Genomic DNA, 19414 nt, shown 5'->3' with positions numbered 1-19414 from the left:
AAGGACCTTCGTGATCCTGACTGTAATTTCATGGTATTTGAACTGCTTCTTTCTGACTGTATGCAGTATGTGTTCTCATTGACCTGATAATTCTGGAATTTGACTACAATGTTCCTTGAGCACTCGTGCAGGCTTAATCTTTCCCGTTGGGCGCGTGCGCATGCCTTGAGCGTCTGTCAAGCTCACGCGCACTTCGGTCTCCCTCGAGGCGTTGCTAGGGCTCCAACCATCTCCAGGATCGATTCCTTTCTAACTGTTGCCCTGTTTGGACGCAGTTTCCTTGGAGTCTCTGACTATCGAAGTGTTTTGGAGAGTAAGAGAGCTCCTGGAAAAGGCTGAGGGACTCCAAGTGAGTTCTCCAGACCATCTCTGAAGCCCGCCCTCAGGATGGAGAAGACTTTCAAAATCTTGAGAAGGAGAGAGCGGTCTCCATCTGGCTCCTCCTCTCCCAGGAGAGACAGCGAGGTCCGACCCTTGGGCCCAGGTGCTGGTTATGTCATCAAAATGAAGGACCTCGGGAAGATCCATAAAGCTGCCTCCTTCGGGGATGTGGCCAGGGTGCAGCACCTGCTGCTGCTGGGCCAGGCACACGTGGACGATCTGGATAAAGAGAAGCGGTGAGAGGGCGCTGGGGGTGAGAGAAGGGATGCCCCCCCTCCCCCCAGGAACAGTCTAAGACAACCCCCTCCCCCGCCCTCCCACCACGAGTCTGCGTGTGCCTTGGCTAACTCTTGGAAAAGTTGTCCTTTGAGCACCTGGGCCAGGGCAGGCGCAGGCTCTGCCTCCTGGAGATTGGATCCCAAGTCCTGACTGCTGATGACCCCTGACCCTCCTGCCTGCCCATTTTTAATGGAGGGGAAACTCTTTCCTTTTACTTGTAGTCTGCTTCCAGCTGACCTACTCTTTCTCAGTGGCGAGGTGGGAGCAAATGCTGCTCTCTTCCAGTGAAATGTTCTTCTGAGTCTGCTATTTATTTCCCAGACGTTTTTGTTCATCATATCCGGTCAGAAGAACTAATGCACATTGTAGATGTCCTCGGGTGAGAAGGGTGGCCACTTATATTTATTTGGGCACTGATTTCGATTTCAGGCAGAGTAACAATAATGCATTTTATGTTAGAAATATAGTACCTAACAAGAGTACAATTTTGATTTTCGTAATTACCAAGCAATGACTTAGCTCTCATTTTCATAGCACACCTCTACACCTGGCTTCTGCAAATGGCCATCCAGATGTTGTGTCTCTCTTAGTAGAGAGAAAATGCAAAATAAACCTGCGTGACAAGCACTATCAGACATCTTTAATGAAGGTATGCCCTAGTTAACCTTCCTGGTCGATAGAATGCGTTTTGATTAAGAAAATGTGCTTTACTAACTTATTTAAATATCACTAATGATGTTTTAGTATACTAAATACTTTTTAGAGTATTGATTGTCTCTTTCTCTACATTCCATTCACAGGCAGTACAGTGTCAGCAGGAGGAGTGTGCAAGGATCCTGCTGGAGTATGGTGCAGATCCTGCTCTGATGGATACCGGTGACAACACTGCACTTCACTATGCTGCCTCTGGACTTAACACAGCAATAGCAGCAAAGCTGCTTAGACATACAATAGACATGGAAGCAAAAAACAAGGTAGAAGTCTACCTCTTGTGTGAGAAAATATTTTCTGAGCTCAATTGGGTAAATCAGGTATTTTCCAATTCACATTATATTCTTGGAAGCATTTCTTTAATGCAAGTATCTTAAAATCCATCTCTAGTCAAAGTTCATTGGCCTTGGGAATTTTCTAATGGCCAGGCAAAATGGGGAGGAGACTCCATTCACATCGGAACTCTTAATGAGGAACTTCCCTCGACTGCTTTGGACCAGGGCCTGTTCTAAGATTTAATCTTCGAGTAGGGTTGTTAACCTGGGATCCATTAATTAAAAAAAAAATCACCATTTATTTTATAGTTCTTTCAATGTCATTGGCTTCCTTTGCACTCTCTGTATTTTAGGTATTTAAAAGCATTATTCTGGAAAGGGGTGCATGACACACACACAAAAAAGTGATGAAAACTTGACTGAGGGAGTGGTTTGTAATGCTGAAATGTGAAGTGACTTCCCAGGCTCACCTAGCCACTCTAAGTGTCTCAGCAGCAGGCCTTGAATCTCTGTTTCACTAACTTTGAGTTTGGCTCTCCATTCATTCCATCACATCTGTCTCTCTAGAATTTTCTTTGCATGCTATATTAGGTCTGGTACCCAGAATTTAAAGGTTCCATCAAATATCTGTCTGCAATACTTTACATATAAACCTTTACTTATGATAGTACAATGTTAATTGGTCAGGAAGAAATGTCATAATGTTTTAAAAAATAATCTTTTAAAAATTTGTTCAGCATAAAACTGCAGACAGACATTTCACAAGAACAAATTCTTAGGCGTATGTAGGTGTGTTTTTTTTTCTCTGTTTCCTACACACTATATCGTTTCCTTTCTAGACTTATTGAGTATCTCCTGATTTTTAAGAAAAGGTTTGACTCTTCGTCACTGCTGCTCAAGAGAGAAAATAAAAATCAAAATATACATTAGGAGAGTTGTGAAGGGAGGGAAAATATCAAGAAAATGACTTTCTTCAAGGTTCAGCACCTTAAGGCAAGATTTTCTTGAGTTTTTGAGGCTGGTTGTACACACTTCAGGGGAAAGGATGAAGAGAACTAGGCAACTTGAAAACTGACCAGAATTTAGTTGTAGCTTGGCCAAGTACTGGGGAAATAAGGGTGACTGCACGCAGACAATCATTGATCATGACATGAAGACAGAGGAAAGGAAGGTACCCCTAAAAGATTAGGAAAGTCTCTTACACATCCTGGTTTTCTATGTCCTGATCACAAATTAATAACTGGAAGCAATCCCAGAGGCTATCTAACTTCATTCCCTCATTTTACATGTGAGGAAACTAAGGCCCAAAGAAGTGAAATAATTTACTTACGGTCACATGGAAATTAACTAACAGAAGCTGGATTTATGCCCTGCTCTTCTCATTCCAGAGTTCCATTGTAGCCTACTTCCTTAATATGTCATTAGCAAGTTCACAGGATGTTCACAACATGCCTTCAACTGAATTCTATCATATAAACAATTCTTGCATACCTAAACTTGATCTTTAATATGTTTTTGCAGGAAGGCTGCACACCACTTTTGCTTGCAGTTAAAGAAAATAACCGAGATATGGTCGATCTTTTCTTGAAGAATGGAGCAAATGTGAATACATCAGATAGGCATGACAGGTACGGTAATTAAAGCTTCCAAGAAAAAAAGAGGTAACTCTTATTAGAGGAATAAGAACAACTTCAGTCAGGGAACTCTTAGTGAGCAACAATAATTGAAATTGTTCATCACTGAGAAAGGGTGACAATGTGCACAAACATCAATTATGAAAAGGGCTACTATTTATGCTTCTGCAGCAGAGAAAGCCATTCATGTGGGCATGCCATCCACCATCAATTAGTGATTTCTTTTTGCAGGTTTCCCTGTTTGATTTTCAATGACTTAAGATCATCACATAGCTGTTGTGTGCACTCGTGATGCAATTGATTCTCTATATGAAATAATCTTCATGTCACCCATGAGAATTGATGTGTGTAATTTTTCCTTCTTCTTCCTTTGATTGTCCTTAAGAATATGTGCATTGACAAATACAAATCAATACAATAATAAGATGACTGACTTTAATGATCCTGTGACCTTATTACTGTGAATATTTATGCCACTGGCTGAGATTTTAGTCTTTCCATACTTTCTCATGCTACATGATTTTTGTCCTAATAGCAGAAATTCTACATAGAGGATCCATGAAAGGCATTGAAGCCTTCTCCTGGTTCTTTTAATATTTGAGGACGATGGAAGCACTTACATTGTCACGTTTTCTCTCTTTTATTCTTTTAAAATTTATTTATTTTTAATTTTCAATTTTTTGCAGTTTTCAAATTTTGAGTTCAAATTGTTCTTCCTCCTGGGCCTCCCCCTTTCCCAGGATGTTATGCAAACCAATATAGGCTGTACATGTACAATCATATTAAACCTATTTCTACACTGCTCATGTTTGACAGAAGTAGTAGAATAAAAGAGGAAAATCTGAAGACAGAAAAAAACAGAAAACCAAAAGAGAGAGAAAATAGTATGCTTCCACCTCCATTCAGACTCCATAATTGCTTCGCTGTAAGTGAATAACATTTTCTGTCATGAGACTTTTTTCCCCGGTTTTCTCAGCATTTTTTGTCAACTAGCGAATTCAGAAGCTGGAATTTTGGGTTTCTCATATAGAAGATTACTGTAGTCATTGACCATGGTTCTTTGATACCAAACATATTCCACTAATCCTACACTCTGTTTCTCAGCCTGTTCCAAGTGGCTGTGATGATTGTCGATTTATACAATAGAATTTTATATATGGTAGAGATAGACCACCTTCACTTGTATTATTTTTGATTAATACCCTTGGTATTCTGGACCTTTTGTTCTTCCCGATGAATTGTATTTTTTTTATTTCTGTACAATAATTTTGGTAGTTTGATTGGTATGGCACTGAGTAAGATATTACTTTTGGTAGAATTGTCATTTGTATCATATTAACTTGGCTTACCAATGAATAACTGATATTTTTCAGATAAGTCAGATCTGACTTGATTTGAGTGAAAAACGTTTTGTAATGGTGTTCATTGTTGGTTGGTTTGTACTGGAAGAGAGAGTCCCAAATATTTTATATTGTCATAATTCTCTTTCATCACTCAATTCTTTGCACACTTTTCCTTCTACCTCTATTATATGATTTTAATTTCCTTTCTGAGCTCTTCCATGAGCTCTCTCTGGGATTGAGATCACATCTCTTTTTTCTTTGCGATTTTGCCTATACGTGTTTTGGCGTCATTCTCCTTCTCTGAATTTTTTTCCTCCACATTCTTTGTGGCCACAATAACTTCCTATGGTCATTTTTTCCAATTATTTTTTGCTCGTCTTTTTTTCCCCTTTCTTTTCAATTTGAGCTCTGCTCACAATGTGGAAAGGGCACTGTTTCAGAATTTTATAGCAGGGTCTCCAGGTCCTGGCTGTTTACCTGGTGCTGCAATGTTTTGCTGACTCGTGTGGGAGCCCTCTTTTACAGTGGTTTGCTCAGGGGATGGGAGTGGGAATGACAGGCACTGCTGCAGATAGTAGGGTTCTGGCAGCTTACCTGATGCTGTCCCGGAGTTCTACTGCTGATGTTTGTCATGTGCTATGACTGGTGGAGTGTTCTTGAGTTTCCCTAGATATACCCTGAAGCTCTTGTCATTGTAACCATCGGTGGTTGCCTGTTTGCTTAATCACCTGTAGGGATAGACCCTACCTGTTTGGCTGAGTCTATTCTGAGGCATGTCAGTTCTTAGAACTGGAGTCTGCCCACTCCCTATACTGGGGCTCAGAATCTACCATTGCTTTGTTGAGATGGGGCTTGCTGCTGGCCTGTTGGGATACTTCCTGTCCTGGAGTATGCTCCCTTTTACCCAAGTGAGAAAGAACTTCCCTGTCAATCTTCCAAGGTTTGGGGCTCTAAGATTGTTTCACCCTATACTTTTGATGGTTCTGCTGTGGCAGGATTTGTTTGGGGGCAGTGTTTTATGGTTGTTTCGAGGTGAATATTGGAGAGTTATGGCGATTTACTGCTTACTCCATCATCTTGGATCGCAAAACTAAATATAATCTTTTAAAAACAAACCTAATATTTTTAAATATAGGATAATATTTAGTGCTAATACTAGATTTCAAAACTCCATCAGTTTCAATCTTTCCCATAATCCTTTATTCCGCGCCACCCCCAAATATATTGTACTCGTTCCTTTTGCTATGTTTGGTATTGAGAGTTTGGATCAGAGAAAAACATTTAAACAGAATCAACATTTCTACCTGCCATAAAGAGTTTATTAGCACTTGAATATACCTTAAAATATCCATAATTTCCCCATATAATGTATTTATATTACATGGATATTTTTGACACTACTTCCACCTTCCACAGAGTTAGCCTATTATATCGGTTATCACTGCGTGAGTGTTCATCCTTCCTTGCAGAAGAAGACCATGCCATCAGGGCAATACTGCCATGACTTGCAATTGACTTTATTTTGAGCGAGGGAGGGCTGTGCAGGTTGCCAGCCTCACTTCTCCTCCAGAACCATCTGAATCCAGTGACCAGATATTCATCAGGGTGACTGGAGATGACCCAGGATGAGACAATTAGGGTTAAGTGACTAGGCCAAGGTCACACACCTAGTGAGTGTCAAGTATCTGAGGTGAGATTTGAGCTCAGGTCCTCCTGACTCCTGCACTCGTGCTCTATGCACTGCACCACCTCGCTGCCCCATGAGTTATCACGAAGTAATCAAGGAGCAGTAAACCTCTACGTGACATTACTGATATACCTACAATACTGCCTTAGGCAGAAAGACAGTGAATTATTCAACATACCACAAACTCGGAACTTCAGAAGATCTCTGTTTTCATGATTTTGGATATTTTCTCTACTAGTGCAGCTTGTAATCACACTAACTCTTTATCAACTGCCTTCATGGGTTAATGGGCCTCCTTGAAATCCAATGGTCCTAGCTATCTGGTGATGAACCTTTCTTCAGTTACATGAGCTTGTCCATAAACATTACTTTCAAAGAACCTCCACTTTCCTTTCAAGGCTAGTAAACAAGTGGAAACTTGGTGTAGGCTCCCTTGAAAGTTCTTCACTTTTGTACACAAGTTACTCTGATGCACTACCTTCTTGTTGTCATGAAAATCTTGAATTGGACAGTTCCTGCTAGAACTCTAAGAGGACAAAAAAATACCCCTCTCAATCCTGTCTTTCCTTCTTTTCCTAACTGCCATTTTTCATGCTGCATATAAGCACAAAAAGTACTCATCCCTCACGAAGTATTCATGTTGCACATGCGTATAACCTCATATATGAGATATCCTCTTGTTGCAACATATCGAGAGAAATCTAATTACGTGTGACTCCTTTAAATTCTGAAATGTCGATGGTTTCTTTGTTATTCTAGAACAGCCCTGATGATTGCTGCCCGTTGTAAACCAACAGGTGTAGTCAGTCTTCTTCTTCAATATGATATTGATCTCTCTTGCCGAGATACATTTGGACAGACAGCTGAGGAACATGCTGCTTTCAGTGGTCATTCCATGTAAGTATCAACGTTTTAATTCTAATAATTTGTATGGAATTGCATTTAAAATCATTTTTCCTCCATACAAAGGAGACTGTCTGGGACTTTCATAGTTGCATAATATGGCAAGCATCTGGCAAGCATACTTCAAGGCACTGTGAAGAAGTTGGTCCAAAGGCCAATTTCGGATCTCCAAGTTCAGGAGGACATAAGCATGAGACGAGTTACAAAGTAGAGTCAGGGAATGTGAGATCAGATTTTTCAGAAGTAAGGATAACGAGGATGATAGGTGCCATTTTTATAGTTCTATAAGGTTTTCCAATGTTTTCCATACATTTTAGTATTTGGTCTTCCCAAAAGTTCACTTCACAAAAATTTATTTATAAAGTCTGCTTTAAAGACACGGTTTTTTTTCCTGTTTGTTTCTTAATCTTTGCTGATACCTCCAGTTATAGTAGATTTAAAGTTAGTTTTAGGAAAAGCCACATTATACGTTGGAAACCTGAAAGTGAGTGACAGCTAAAGAGAATAAGTAATAAATATAATAATCAACATCAAAATTTACAATGAGGCAGTTTGGTCAGGGGAAAGAGTGCTCTAATTGGAATCAGAGGACCTGAGGAGAAATGATGCCTCTCACTTTATGGATCACCCTGGAAAACTGTTAACCTTTTCTTGAACTCAGTTACTTAATCTAGAAAATAAAGTGTTTGGAGTAGATGATCTAAAGCTCTGAATCTATAATTCTCTATTACTGTGACTCTGAGTACATGTATATTAGGTTTAGGCTGAATAATTAGTTATACCCTACAGACTTTATCAAAAGAATAACAACAATTTTGCTGATAATCTGATATTAAAGTCTAAGGTATGCAGAGACCCGGTACGTATAATTTTATCTTGGTTGATGTACAAATATTTTGTTTTATCTTTTACTTTGTATATAGTCATTACGAACTAATTAATCAATATGGAAAACAGAAGGCACTTAATCAGCCCCTTTCACTCCAAATCAGCAGTTTGGAAAGGGCTTCTGATTCCAGATTTACCGTGAATGGACCTGCCAAGAATCAGGAAGGTAAGAGTGACAAATTTAAAAAAATAGCTAATTTTAAAAAATAATGAAAGAGCAATCTTTAATTTCATATATATTAAACATATATGTATATAAATATAGGTATGTATGTTCTTTTTCCATTTTATACTTTTAAAGGGTAGGAATTGGTCTATTTTTGGTTATTTACTTAATTATCGTTGTAGGTTGATTATCCTGAACAAAACAGCCTCAGGGTACTTTGTGTTATTAATATCTACTTTCTCCAAAAATTTCTTTAAACAAGTTACAATAACAATTTTCAGAAGTCTCCATTGTTATAAATGAAATTAATTAAATCATGTGAAAAATTTTGAACATATTTCACATGTATTATATGTAGTGATATTAGTTATTTTTGATTCTTAAACATGGGAAAAATAAGTATGTAAACGTCTCCTGTAACTATAGCATGTTCACGCACAGAGGCACACCGACACAGATGGGCTCATCTAATACTTGGACATATAAAGACAGAACGGTAAAACAGCTGGAGAGCAAAGCCTTCTTCCTTTTTGGAAGTGTATGAAAATCACTTATCCAAGCTTTGGAAATGGATACATTTTAAACGTTTCCAACATTTCTAAATGTTCATAAAGCTTTCAGTTCAGAGATACCAAAGAGGATGCAAAAGACACAGAAGTTAGGGGGAACAGGGGACAAAGGTTTGAAAGGTAATACATATATGTTCCTAGATTTTTGGTAGATATTTGCACATGTGCCCACTTCCAACATCATCCTAGGAACACTTCCAATCTCCTGATTCAGGCCGTTAAACTTTCAAAGAGAAGAGATTTTTCTGAGTGGTTGCCTAATATTGAATCCTGCCAGCTGGGCCATTGGGAATCTCAATGACCTGGGCTTGCAATAATAACTTCATCCCGCATTTATGAGTTTTCTCTTTCAAATCAATTTACCCTTTACCTTGTGAGAAAAGCAGTGTGGGTATTCTGTTTACTTCCATTTGAATGGTGATGAAACTAAGGAGCAGTTAGCTTAGATGCCTTGCTCATGCCAACAGAGCTCAAAAGAAAGTGTGATCATGCGCATATTACACTACAGATCTGAAAGAGATGAGCTATGTAAATCGTTCCTTAAAAGAAATAAGAAATCACAATGGCACAAGAAACAGTATTTAATTTTAAGTATATCTAGTACAGTCTAAAATCACATCCTTTTCTGAAAACATTCCTTGCTTATAGCTTGTCAGGTGATGAATGAACTTCATTTTTCTTCATTTTCTTCGTTTGTAAAATAGTATATCTCTAGCTACATACATGCAAATAGAATGAACTTTTAAGATTAAAAATGTCGAGTTTTATTCCTCAATTTCTATTATGTTATCTACAGAAAGAAATTTAATCAAATTTTTTGAAATTCCAAATCAAATTGTAACAAAAATAATTGTACTTAGGAATCTCAATGAAGGTGGAATGTCTATGAATTTCATCAAACAAGAAAATTTATAGTCTACAAGACGGAAATAAATATAGGGAAAACTGAAGGGATTGTTACTGATAGAACTATTCATAAATAGGTTTGTGACAGATATCTGAATGCAGACACTGACTTTATGAAATATATAATAACCAGAATCATTTTCTATAGAAACCCAAATCATAGTGTAAGCGCAACCATAGTAAGGTTAGAATTTTAAAAGCTTCAAACAACTAGGGATAGGAATAGGAAGAAAAAAATTTCTTTTTTGTGATATATTTTTATTAAATATGTATGCTTTCCTTGAAATACTCATTCTGTACCATTAGACATTTATTTGTTCTATCTCATTTATGTTCATCAATGAATTAGTAAAATTTGTTATTTGATACACGAGTGTGGCAGTACAGCAAAGCATCATGCAGCATTAGACGAAATTGGTGATCACTTTTTTGAACTTGAGGCGTCACTGAGCTGTGACCATGAACCTCAAATCTTCGTTGTTTTGAGGGGAAGATGAGAGTAGTAATAAAGTGAGGACATTTTTTCTTGAGTTTTATTAGTAGTGAACCCTTTGCATACACATTTTCTTATAAATCATATTGGCAAAGGAAACCAGGCTCTTATCATGAAGTATGAGTGTGATAGAGTTCAGATCCTGGGGCCTGGTAGTCATTTTTCGTTCCCTGAAGCAACATCTTCCTTCCTTGTAATTATTTCTTGTTTTCTTTTGTTCACATTAATTGAGAATAAGCCCAAATTATTTGTCAGAGAAATTTGAAATTTTCTAGTTTTCTGGCATTTTGACAAATTATTCTAGTCTGGGGTGGAGCATTCCCTAATCAGTAATTCTCATTTCTTTGATATTTTAATTCAGGGTTATGGTAGCAAAGTCACAAATTATCCCAAAACATTGCAGTCCAAAAGTCTTTTTTCTCTCTCTCCCTGATGATTGATATTCAGTTTTCTTTTCATGAAGCCATTACTTTAATTGAGTAATGTCATCTTGTTGCACAACTCTTCATGGGTAATACAAATTGGAAATGCTGACAAGTAAAAGTTGTCCTTCCCAAGTCAGACAGTGCTGTAGTGTAGCCAGATAAGACAGGCAGGATTTAGGACTAAGTGATCTAGTCCTGGCTCTGCCAGGTATTGTGTTGAATTAAGAAATCCAGTGCTCTTGTTAATTACTTTTCTCTTCTTGCCCTTAGTTTTAGGAAACAATGAGATGAATTTCAGTTTAATGAGTGGGTTATATAAATGTCTGCCTCAGGATAAAGCCCATATCACATAATTCTTTTTGGTGATAAAGACAAGACTTGTATTTCCGTTGGCATGAATTATCTCCTTCTGCAAGTGCAGGTTAGCACCTTCTGTGAAACTTCGGGTGGCAGAGAATTGACTTGAGCACTGAAAGGTGAAGGGATATATTAATTTTCACGTAGGCAATATCACAATCAAAGGTGCAACAATAATCCTATATACAAAAACTTGCACAGTAGTACCTGTTTCTTGATGCATTTACCTTTGTGCTCCCCTGCAGAAGGGCTCTACAGCATTACTCCATATTTCAGCGTACCAGAGGACCTGACTTTGACTATACATACATACATATTTATGTATGTGTGTGTATGTATGTATACGTGTACATATACATATATATCTATAATTGAAAATTCCCAAAGTTAATAAAAAGTTTTGCATATGTTCATTGATGCAACCAATTCCTCTTGTCAAACTAATTGTAAATACTTAATAAACAAGAAACCCCTGATAAAAAAAATGCTTTGAATTTAGTAATATATTGTGGACTGATGAGTAGTAAAGGTAATTTTATAGTTTTGTATATTAAACAACATCTTAAGACGTTTTTGGACTGCTATATATAGTAAAGTCATTTAATATTTCAAAATAGACAATGGCTGATGTAGGAATTCAAAGATATAAAGTTTCTTCCTCTAAGGACATGAACGAATTGGGCATGCAGGTGAAAAAGCCAGAAAAAGAACAAATTGAAAATCCCCAAGTAAATCCCCAATCAGAAAGACTGAGAACCAGAAGAGAGATTAATAAAATGGAAATTAAGAAAACTATTGAAGTCATAAATGAAACTCAAAGTTGGTTTTATGAAAAACCACAAAATTGAGAAACCTTTGAGCCATTTGATAAAAAAAAAAAAACCAAAGAAGAAAAGCAAATTACTCTATCAAAGATGAAAAGGGTTGAAGTCACCTACAATGAGCCGGAAATTAAAACATTACCTAGAAATTACTTTGCCCAACTGTATGCCCATAAATTCGACAATCTAAAGGAGATGGATGACTATTTTAAAAAATGTGAATTGCCCAGATTAACAAAAGGGGAAGTTGAGTACTTACATAACCCTGTTTCGGAAAAAAGAAATTGAACAAGCCATCCATCAACTCCCTAGGAAAAAATCTCCAAGGTTGGATGGATTAACAAGTGAATTCTATCACACATTGTAGGAACAGTTACTTCCAATATTATATCGAGTATTTGGGAAAATTGGCAAAGGAGTCCTCCCAAAGTCGTTTTATGATGCAAATATGGTTGTGATACCTGAACCAGGAAGGGCCAAAACAGAAAAAGAAAATTCTGGACCAATTTCTCTAATGAATATTGGTGCAAAAATTTTAAAGAAGATTTTAGCAAAAAAAAAAACACAGCAACTTACCTTGAAAAGAATGGTTCATTATTAGGAAAACTATTAACATTATTGATCATGTCAAAAATTAACAGAAACCACATGATTACCTCAAAAGATGCAGAAAATCCTTGGACAATATACAACACCCATTCCTACTGAAAAGACTGGAGAGCATAGGAGTAGATGGAACTTCCCATAAAATAATAAAACAATAAGTAGTATCTACCGAAAACCTTCAGCAAGCATCATATGCAAGGGAAATAAGCTAGATGTACTTGCAAGAAGACCAGGGGTGAAACAAGGATGTCCATTATCACCAATGTTATTTGATATGGTACTAGAAATATTAGTGGTAGCAATAGGAGAAGTAAAAGAAAAGGAAGGAATTAGAATAGGCAAAGAAGAAACTAAGCTATCTCACTTTGCAGATGATATGATGATATTCTTAGAGAATGGCAGAGGCTCTAGTAAAAAACTACTTGAAATGATAAATCATAAACAACTTGGCAAAGATTCAGGTTGCAAAATAAACAGATCTTCTGCATTTCTATATATGATTAACAAAGCTCAAGAGCAAGAGATAGAAAGAACAATTCCCTTTAAAGCTAGGTTAGACACTATAAAATATTTAGGAGTCTACCTGCCAAGAGAAATCCAGGGATTATCTGAATACAATTACAAAACCGTTTTTGCACAAATAAAGACAGGTCTAAGTAAGCGGAAAAACACTAGTTGCTCATGGCTAGGCCAAGCCAATGTTAAAAAAACATGACAATTCTACCTAAGTTAATTTACTTATTCAGTGCCATAACAATCAAATTATCAGATAATTATTTTCTATAGCTAGACAAAATAATACCAAAGTTCGTCGGGAAGAGAAAAAGGCCAAGAATATCAAGCGAACTAATGAAGAGAAATACCAGGGAAGGTGACCTTGATCTACCAGATCCCAAATTTCATTATAAAGCAACAATCATTAAAACCTCTTGATACGGGCCAAGAAACAGAAGGGCAGACCGGTGGTATAGCTTACGTCCTTCCGACGCAGTGGTCAAAGAATATAGCAATCTACACTTCGAGAAAGCCAAGGAACCCAGTTTCTGGGATAAGGACTCACTACTTGACAATAATTGCTGTGACAACTGGATAACATTGTGGTGGAAACTAGGGTTAGAGCATTGCCCAAAACCGTACACAGGAATAAATTCCAAATGGATACATGCTATAGGAATAAAGATTGATACTATAAATAAATTAATGGAGCAAGGAATAGTCTATTTTTCAGATTTATGAAGAAGGGAAGAATTTTTGACTAAACAGGAGGTGGAAAGCATTATGAAATTCAAAATGGAAAATGTTGATTCTATTAAACTGAAAAGCTTTCTACAACCAAACCCAATGCAACAAAGATTAGGAGGAAAGCGGAAACCTGGGAAACAATTTTTGCAACTAGCGTCTGTAATAAAGGCCTCATTTCTAAAATAGATAGAGAACTGAGTCAAATGTGCAAGAATAGAAGTCAATCCCCAGCCGATTATTGGTCAAAGGTTATGAATAGACAGTTTTCAGAGGAAGAAAGAAAAGCTATCTAGAGTGATATAAAAAAAGCTCTCAAGAAGTTTTGATTAGAGAGATGCAATTCAAACCAACTCTGAGATACCACATCACAGCCATCAGGTTGGCTAACATGACAAATTAGGAAGATGATGCATGTTGGAGAAGATGTGGGAGAGTTGGAACACTAATCTCTTGTGGGTGGAGCTGGGACCTGATCCAACCATTCTGGAGAACATTTTGGAACTATGTCCAGAGAGCTAAAAAATGTGCACAGCCCTTGACCTAGAACTACCGCTTCTAACACTGTATCCCCAAGAGATCACAAAAATGAGAAAGAGTCCCAAATGTACAAAAATGTTTATAGCAGCTCTCCTTTGGGTGGCCAAAACCTGGAACTCTACGGGATGCATATCATTTAAGGAATAGCTGAATAAAGTGTGGTACAGGAATATAATGGAATACTATTTTGCTATAAGAAATGATGAACAGGAAGATTAATGAGAGGCCTGGAAATAGTAATGTGAAAAGATTCTGAGTGAGAGGAACAGAACCAGGAGACCTTTGTACACAGCAACAACCACTATATGGGAGGAATTTTTCTGCTAGGCGTAGCACTTCATTGCAATGCAGGGATTTACATAATTTCCAGTGGTCTCTTAAGGCAAAATGCTTTCCACATGCGGGGAAAGAACTACGAAATTTCATCACATAATGAAGCAGATCATTTTCTTTTGTATTCTGTTTTGATTTGTTTTAGGATTTCTCTCATTCGTTTTAACTCTTCTATGTAACATGACCAAGGTGAAAATGTATTGAATTGGAATGTAAGTGTAGAATCTATAACAAACGGTATGCTGTCTCAGCATGGACATGGGGAGATACGGGGTTACAGGGAGGGGGGAATCTAAGATATATGGAAATGATTGTTGAATACTGAAAACAAATGATATTTTAAAAGTATACAATAATTTCAAAGCTTCAAATTCTGATTTCTTAGATATATCTCCAACATGTATATAGCTTTCTTTTTCATTAATGCTAAAATACATATGTGGAAAGGGTGTTTATATATTAATAACTTTAAATTACTAAAGGAGATGACTAAAACCATTTTTCTTTCTTGAAATAACTCTCAAAATGGCAAAAGTTTTTCCATCATGTCTTAAAAGTATTTTATATAAGTTCTTTCCTATATGGATAAACAAAACGTTTAAAAAGTAGGTTTTATATTTTTATAGTTTTGAACATACACTTACCTTAATTTTAAATTTTCTCCGCCTGCTTCCCTTCCTCCCTCCCCAAGACAGTCTGCAATCAGATATAGGCTGTACATGTACTTTCCTATCAAACGTTTTTTCACATTAGTCATGGTAGTGATGGAACAACTTAGTGTTCGTTGTGAAGGTAAGAACATTTTACAATTTCCTAAAAAAATAACAGTGTTCAACAGAAACCAAAGACGTGTGTGTATACAAGAAGATACCACTGAAGTCCTAACCCATTTTCTCATAACAAAGTAGAGGTCAGCTTCATTTCTGGCAGGCCTTCACCAAAGAATCACTAAGTACCTATTGTGTGCTAAATATTCAAAGTTTAGATAAGTTTCCTCATTCAATGTGCAATCTGATAGGGAATATAGCCTACATAGATAACTCAAAAATTAATATGTATATTCATATATATATATATGTATATGTACATATACGTATATATGTGCTATATACGTGTACATATATATGCATATATATGTATGCATGTTTGAGAAGCACAGTCATATTGCTGTATGAGGTTCAGTCGGGGAAAGACTATCAACATTACAAAATAAATAACCTGTGTGTGAAGGTAGCATTTGAGTTGAGTTCTAAAGAATGAGTATGAATTCAGTAGGTAGAGATCATGGGAAAATAGGGAGATGAAATGAACATTTTCAACCATGGATACTCTGAGTAGAAAGGTATAAAAGTGACAGTGAAAAATCCAGTTTTTCTGCACAATATATACCTCTAAGAATTAAATATGGAAAGTTAGGATATTACACATTTGCAGAGGGCCTTGATTTTTTCTGTAGTCCACTCACTTAAACGTGGAACTTCAGTTTCATAACGTATAAAAAGTCATACTTCACAGGTTTGTTGTTGGGGGAGGTGTATTTTGTAAGCCTCTAAGTGCTATGTTATATAATCTGTGTTATTAATATTGGTTGGTAATAGGAGAACCATTGAAGAGATGGAACTGACTACGAGTATAAAGGTCTCAAGGAGTGAACTCTTTCATGAAAAGAATAGTCAAAATACGAAAATATTTCATAAAATGGCCCCAAATATCAAACATCTTGTAAATATTCTGCCTAGTTTTTATAATTCTTCTCTCAGCATGGCATATAGCATAGTGGACTGGACACGATGCCATGAATAGCTAGGTTCAGATTCTGCCTTTTACATGTTCCAACTGTGTGAATCTTAACAAGTCTTTTAACTTCTCTGTGCCTCAGTACCTTCTTTTCTTTGAATCGGTGAGCTAACCACTTCCCTCAGTGTCAGCTTCGCTTCTACTCCAGTGTGGCTACATCCAGCAACTGGGTTCTCTCTTGTTGCTTCACTTCAGTTCAACAGTGAATGAATATATGAAGAACTGGAAGTTACCAAGGAAAACCCAATAATCAAGTTCGTTGAAACTGTAACGACATAACGAACATTTCTAACTCTGGATTAGGTCTCAATTTGACTCCATATGTCTCTCAAGAATAAAGGGGCAGCTATTTTCTTTAGTGCTCAGAACCATTTTTGACCTTCCTCTGGTGTTTCAGGTATATTTTGTTTCAAGTTACCAGAGGTTTCGCCAATGAATAAATGAGGATGGATATTTCAATGTGTGAATATTACATACTTACTGATATTATAAATCTCTAAAGAGGAAACAGTGTTTCCATACAATTATGTAAAGCAAAACATATTTATATTTCTAAAATAATTCAGTATATTTTCATTATATAGATATTAAGTATATAATCCCTTTGATGAATCTTATTTGTCCCATCCAGAATACACCTCAAAATGTTTCCTTTTCACAAATATTTTTCTTTCATTGTGAAGAATTCTGAGCTTTGAGATTTTTTTATATCAATTAATTTGTCACTTAGAGATTGTGTTTCATTGCCTACAGTGCACACATAGAAATAGGTTATTGTCACCTTCAATGTAAATTTTTGACAACGCATTATTTTGCAATATCTGAGAATTTATACGTGGATATGATTTTGTCATTGCCAGAGTATTTGAATTCTAAGTATACTGCTACTGTTCTGCATATTTTAAAATACTTATATTTTTATTGACTTGCGTTTTTCTCTGCACAGATTTTATTAAACTTGTGAAAAATGAAGATGCAATACTTAGACATGATCGATCAGTGGTACGTAAAAAAGGACATTGTCCATTACTCACCAGGAAAGTGAGGAGTTTAGAAAAAAAGATTTGTGGACTGCGGGAAGAATTATCAGAAACAAGGCAAATGGTGTCTGACTTGGAGCGACAAAAAGCAGAATGGAAAAGAGAACTCCTTAGCACCAGGTATGGAACTCATGATTTTAAACAAATCCTTGGAAGCTTTTCTCTTACCGTTGAAGAAATGTGATAGAGGATTTGAGGTTAGGAAGGCCAAAATACCACCTCATTCAAACACTATTATTAATAAGCCCTACTTACTCATTTTTACTCTGTGGATATGAGGTAGAGATGCATTTGTAGTGAATTTTGAAAACTGTAACACAAGTAGCTGTGTTTCATTTTTTTCAACATGAAGTTAAAAATCATTTGACTAATCAATACTAATGGGAAAATGGATGTAATTTCATATGCATCCCCCTCTGCACTTTTCACCAGCGCCTTTGAAATGTATCAGAACTCGGGAATTTGGAGATAATCTTTTGTGCCAGCTCCATACAATTTATGGAATTTCTCTTCATTGAATACAAGAAGCAAAAGCATCCAAATGAATATATGATACACTTTTGATAGAATTAAAATGCCCTGGAGCAGCCTGGATAAAAAAAATGGGTTCCCCTCTGATTTTGTTGACGACTGGCAGAGGGGCAATCAGTGCCACGAAAAGACCAGAGTACCACAGGCAGGTCACCTGGAATGAATTCACAAACTCAAACATTTTTGACATCAAGGTACTTTACTTTTACTTTACTTTTCAGCAGCAAGGGTTCTTAGGGAACCTGCAACCTTAGCTGGTTTTAGTCTATAGGAAAACATGTGCCAAATATGCTAAGCAGATGACTCAAGGTGAGATTAGGCAATGGTTAGGGAGAGGTTATTTCTTAAAGGAACATGCACTTTTGGTATCTACTTGGCAGATATTTTACTCAGAGTTCATAGGGAAATAGCATAAGGAGGAGCGGCAACTGCATAGAGATGCGGTTTTAGGACTGAAACATCCCTAAGTCCACTAGTGGTCAGGACAGACTAACGGATGCCAGATTGCTCTAACGAATATCTTGTTGCACAAGAAAAATGTAAGGGAGTGTTCCTATATCTAAGTCGAGGAAACATATGATGGGTCAATGAGTAGTCAATGTCGTTCTGGCCATGTTCACAGACTGTTTAGCCAGCACAGAGCTGTTCAAACTTCTGAATTCCATTCTTGTAACTGGCTATTGTATCAGGTAAGGAGATAAGAGTTGTTGCTGTGACAGGCTGTTTTCTTGCGCTGGGGAGAAACTGCCTGAGACAATGTTTTGAGGCTAGGGAGAAATGTGATTTTGAAAGAGAAACGTGATTTTAGAATCGTGTCCAAGCACAGGCACCCAAGAACTCCATCAGTTTCTGACACATCCTGACTTTGTGAGCCTGTGCAAGTTACGTTGTTTCTCAGTGTTATAGGGACAGAAGCAGGTGAACTCAAAAGGTAGAGCACGGACCACTCTGCATCAATAGAGGGCGTTCCTTGACGGGGAGTTCCCTACATAGATCCAGTTCCCGATAAATTAATCTTATTTTCCTTTAGAAATCCAGATGAGTATATTCAATGGTATTTCATCCTTATTTCTACTGCACTGTCATTCAAAAAGGACAATTTTCATTTAGGATTCACGGGAAGCAAGAAGAAATTGAGCAAGACACTGAAGAAAAGCTAGTTCTAAAAATGAGTCACCAGTTAAGAAAAAAAGAACGATGTGGTGAAAAAGTGGAGCTAAGACAGGAATTTCAATACCCTCTCAGAACTCTGGACCTGGAATTGAGAACAGAAACAAATCATTCGAAACAGGTAAATTGGAATTTTAAAGTCACTATTTCCATCTTTTCTTGTTAAGAAAACTTATGGGTTTCCTGGGAGTGGGGAAGTGAACATTATATTCTTTTTAATCCTGAGAAAGGACTAGGATTTTTATGTCTAGTGTGAGTAAGTTGGGTCTAATCATTTGTAGATACGTACACATGAATATAAAAAAAATATATATCCCATG

At 36.9% G+C, this 19414-nt stretch overlaps 1 protein-coding gene across 1 annotated transcript; it reads left to right on the top strand.

Moving 5' to 3' along the window:
* The first annotated feature begins 316 nt into the window (after positions 1-316).
* On the top strand, positions 317-13319 carry LOC140522485 (uncharacterized). Its single transcript, XM_072637914.1, has 7 exons — positions 317-617; positions 1195-1309; positions 1461-1634; positions 3168-3274; positions 7070-7207; positions 8137-8267; positions 13231-13319. The coding sequence occupies exons 1-7, from the start codon at positions 388-390 to the stop codon at positions 13317-13319; spliced, it is 984 nt and encodes a 327-aa protein (XP_072494015.1). The 5' UTR covers positions 317-387.
* Positions 13320-19414: the final 6095 nt, after the last annotated feature.

This window comes from Notamacropus eugenii, chromosome 2 (genome assembly GCF_028372415.1).
Source record: "Notamacropus eugenii isolate mMacEug1 chromosome 2, mMacEug1.pri_v2, whole genome shotgun sequence".
NCBI classification, from domain to species: Eukaryota; Metazoa; Chordata; class Mammalia; order Diprotodontia; family Macropodidae; genus Notamacropus; species Notamacropus eugenii.
Note: the sequence above shows the minus strand (reverse complement) of the source record. Positions and strands in the feature narration are given on the sequence as shown.